Genomic DNA, 4,020 nt, shown 5'->3' with positions numbered 1-4,020 from the left:
AAACAGAAAATTGCTCCAACTGCGCATGCGCCGACATGCCTGGTCTTATTCTGAAGATTTCCGAAGAGAAGAAGATGGCGCCCGTGAACTCCGATGCCTGAATCTGCACCGAGGGGTAAGTAAAACGTTAGGGGCATTTGCGGGGTAACACTTAGACTGGGGGGAGCAGGGAAGGGGTGTCTATGTAGGGTAGGGGGTTAGGGTTTTTTTAAGTTTAGGGTTAATTTTTCCTTTAAGATGAGGGCCATGTCACATTCAAGGAATAATAAACTTTGAGGATGGGGGCTGTCTTCTATCACCTTTCTCCCCTTCCCCTTCAATCCACTTGAAATCTAATTGAAATCTAATCTCTACTTTGCAGAGATATCAAAATCGACAACATCCTGATGACCGGCGATGGACATATCAAGATAGCCGACTTTGGCGTGGCGGTTGAGGACATGTTTGGCGGGAGGAAAATTAAAGGCAGGACTGGGACATTGAAATATATGGCCCCAGAGGTAAGATAAGCTGCATGAATTTTTTATAGCTCTGAGGCACTCGAGCATCTGATCTCTTTGCTACTTCACATTGATTTCACCGTTGCTGCAGCCACTTTATGGCATTTCGAGTTTGGACCATGTCCTTTATATTCCCAAAGCAAATGATGTAATGAGCAACTGAATCAATGTATGAAGGTTTAGAGGCACAATCATGTTCTAGAAGTAATTAATCTGGAAATATTTAATTAACTGATATACTTTCTTGTTTCTTTGTAAGGTCCTGGACATGAAGGCCTATGATGTCGGAGCAGATTGGTGGTCCCTCGGGATTGTCATCTGTAAAATGGCCAGCAAAACAGCTCCTTTCTCCGATGGCTCCCACGGAGACAATTATACATCATCTGTTATTCAGGACGAGCCCATTTTTCCAGAAGGGCTTAGCTCAGATTTGGAAGATCTTCTGCGAAAGGTAAGGATTTTGAGAGGAGGTTCCTAGTCCTGTTATAACATATCTATTCCCAGGGACATAATGTTGTTCCTACAGTTCCAGCAGCAGCAGCCCTGATCCTGACATTCCCACCGATTGATTAGTTTACAATCTGACCATATTATCTCCAGTACAGGGAGTCCTTGAGTTACATACACCCGAATTACATACAACTCATACTTAGAAACAGGGGCTATTACAGTATTGTATGGTGATTGGCTTGGTCTTTATTAGTATTTAGCTTTAATAAACCACCTGCCCCAATCCCCTCTGTAGTGTGTTGTCTACTGCAGAGCACAGAAAGGTAAAAATAAATGCTATGTTTAGACAAACATTTCCTTGTTGCATTTAATAAGTAAATGTATATGTTTCAACTTACATACAAATTTAACTTAAGAACAAACCTACTGACCCTATCTCGTACATAACCCGGGGACTGCCTGTATTATATAAATACATTAACATACATCTTTTTTTAGCTCCTGGAGAAGGACCCTGAGAAACGACTAGGCTTCATGGAGAACGTTCGGAAACACCCAGTTTTTAATTCCATCGACTGGGAACAGCTGGAACGCCTGAAAGTACCACCCCCCATCCAGCCTGAAGAAGTAAGTACATGACTTCTATATGACAGAAAAATAGTTGTCATATGAATTTTTTGCCATATATAATTTTGTCAGAAAAATACAATAAAAGAAAAAAAAACTTCTAGTAGTAGTTTTGTGAAGAATTAAACCTCTCCAATTGGTGTGATGAGAATGAGATAATATCACAAGGGGGGCTACAAAGATCCCTATGCTAGAAATTTACCAGGAGCCCATTTTAATCTGTGCTTAAACCTTAATGGGCCCCACAACACTTAGAAACCATACATATATAGCAAGGGACTTACAGTATATACATGGGTATAATAATATGCATTTACTAAATATGTTTTCAATATATTATTTAATCACTGAATGTATTCTTACATACATTGCAGGATTTTCAGATAATCTTTAATGAAAAAATGTATTATAAAACTAAAGCTAAATATATATATTTTTTTCTTTATTGTAGTTGACAACAAAGGATTTCCGCATCCATTTCAAGAAGCCATGGGTACCTTTGGAGCCTCAGGAGACCAAAAATTATTCAAGTGATAAAGTAACTCTCACAGATTTTTCATATCTGAGCGACACCTGGGGCAGCTGAGCCATTTCCGGAGAGTGACCCCTCATTGGTTGCATCAGGACCTACTATTGGACCGACACCATCAACATCATTTAGCTCTGCAATTCTCTTCCGTCCAGCCTCAAGTCTTCCATACTGGACACACCTTTGATCAACCTCTGCTACAGGTCTTTAACTTTAGGCTTTTATAATAAACCCTCGCTATCAGCCCCATCTCTTACCTGTACCACTGGCCCCTATATATCTTTGGTCCATACCACCGGCCCCTGTCTTTGGCCATTACCACCAGCCCCTTTTCTGGCCCTTTCCACCGGCCCCCATCTCTGGCCCTTTCCACCGGCCATTATCTTTTGGCTTTACCACCGGCGACTACCTTATGCCCCCATCTCGGCCCATACCATTCGCCCCTATTTCTGGCCCTTACCACAGACTCCTATTTTGGCACCTAGCACCGGCCCCTATTTTTTGGCCCATACCACCGCCCCCTGTTTTTGGCCCCTACCACTGGCCACTACCTTTGGCCCATACCACTGGCCCCTATTTTTGGCCCTTACCACTGCCCCCATTTTTGGCCTATACCACTGGCCCCAATTTCTGACCCTTACCACCTGCTCCGAAGTTTGGTGTTTACCACCGTCCCCTATCTTTGGCCCTTACCAGCAGCCCCATTGTTGGCCCTTACCATTGGCCCTTATTTTTGGCCCCTACCATAGACACTATTTTTGGCCCATACTACCAGCCACTAACTTTGGCCCATACCAACGGCTCCCATTTTTGGCCCATACGATTAGCCCCTATTTTTGGCCCATACCACTGGCCTCAATTTCTGGTCTTTACCACTGGCCCCCATCATTGGCCCTTACCACCGGCCCCATCTTTTGCCCATACCACCGGCCCCCACCTTTGGTCCATACCACCGACCCCCATCTTTTGCCCATACCACCGGCCCCCGTTTTTTGCCCATACCACCGGCCCCCATTTTTGGCCCATACCACCGGCCCCGTTTTTTGCCCATACCACCGGCCCCCACCTTTGGTCCATACCACCGACCCCCATCTTTTGCCCATACCACCGGCCCCCACCTTTGGTCCATACCACCGACCCCCATCTTTTGCCCATACCACCGGCCCCCATTTTTTGCCCATACCACCGGCCCCCATCTTTGGCCCATACCACAGGCCCCCATTTTTTGCCCATACCACCGGCCCCCCATCTTTGGCCCATACCACCGGCCCCATCTTTTGCCCATACCACCGGCCCCGTTTTTTGCCCATACCACCGGCCCCCACCTTTGGTCCATACCACCGACCCCCATCTTTTGCCCATACCACCGGCCCCCATTTTTTGCCCATACCACCGGCCCCCATCTTTGGCCCATACCACCGGCCACATCTTTTGCCCATACCACCGACACCATTTTTGGCCCATACCACCGGCCCCCACCTTTGGCCCATACCACCGGCCCCCATTTTTGGCCCATACCACCGGCCCCCATCTTTCGCCCATACCACCGGCCCCCATCTTTCGCCCATACCACCGGCCCTATCTTTTGCCCATACCACCGGCCCCGTTTTTTGCCCATACCACCGGCCCCCACCTTTGGTCCATACCACCGACCCCCATCTTTTGCCCATACCACCAGCCCCCATTTTTTGCCCATACCACCGGCCCCCACCTTTGGCCCATACCACCGGCCCCCACCTTTGGCCCATACCACCGGCCCCCATCTTTCGCCCATACCACCGGCCCTATCTTTTGCCCATACCACTGGCCCCGTTTTTTGCCCATACCACCGGCCCCCACCTTTGGTCCATACCACCGACCCCCATCTTTTGCCCATACCACCGGCCCCCATTTTTTGCCCATACCACCAGCCCC

At 47.7% G+C, this 4,020-nt stretch overlaps 1 protein-coding gene across 1 annotated transcript; it reads left to right on the top strand.

The window, feature by feature from the left end:
• Window positions 1-239: 239 nt before the first annotated feature.
• Window positions 240-3,107, top strand: LOC121400362 (protein kinase C delta type-like). The gene is made up of 4 exons (XM_041583274.1): window positions 240-500; window positions 760-951; window positions 1,449-1,577; window positions 2,029-3,107. Exons 1-4 carry the CDS (start codon window positions 387-389, stop codon window positions 2,161-2,163), a joined length of 570 nt encoding a protein of 189 aa, XP_041439208.1. The 5' UTR covers window positions 240-386; the 3' UTR covers window positions 2,164-3,107.
• The last annotated feature ends 913 nt before the right edge of the window (window positions 3,108-4,020 follow it).

The sequence above is a fragment of the Xenopus laevis genome, chromosome 2S, assembly GCF_017654675.1.
Source record: "Xenopus laevis strain J_2021 chromosome 2S, Xenopus_laevis_v10.1, whole genome shotgun sequence".
In the NCBI taxonomy this organism is placed as follows: Eukaryota; Metazoa; Chordata; class Amphibia; order Anura; family Pipidae; genus Xenopus; species Xenopus laevis.
The sequence above is the reverse complement of the archived record's forward strand: the minus strand, read 5'-3'. Positions and strand labels throughout refer to the sequence as shown.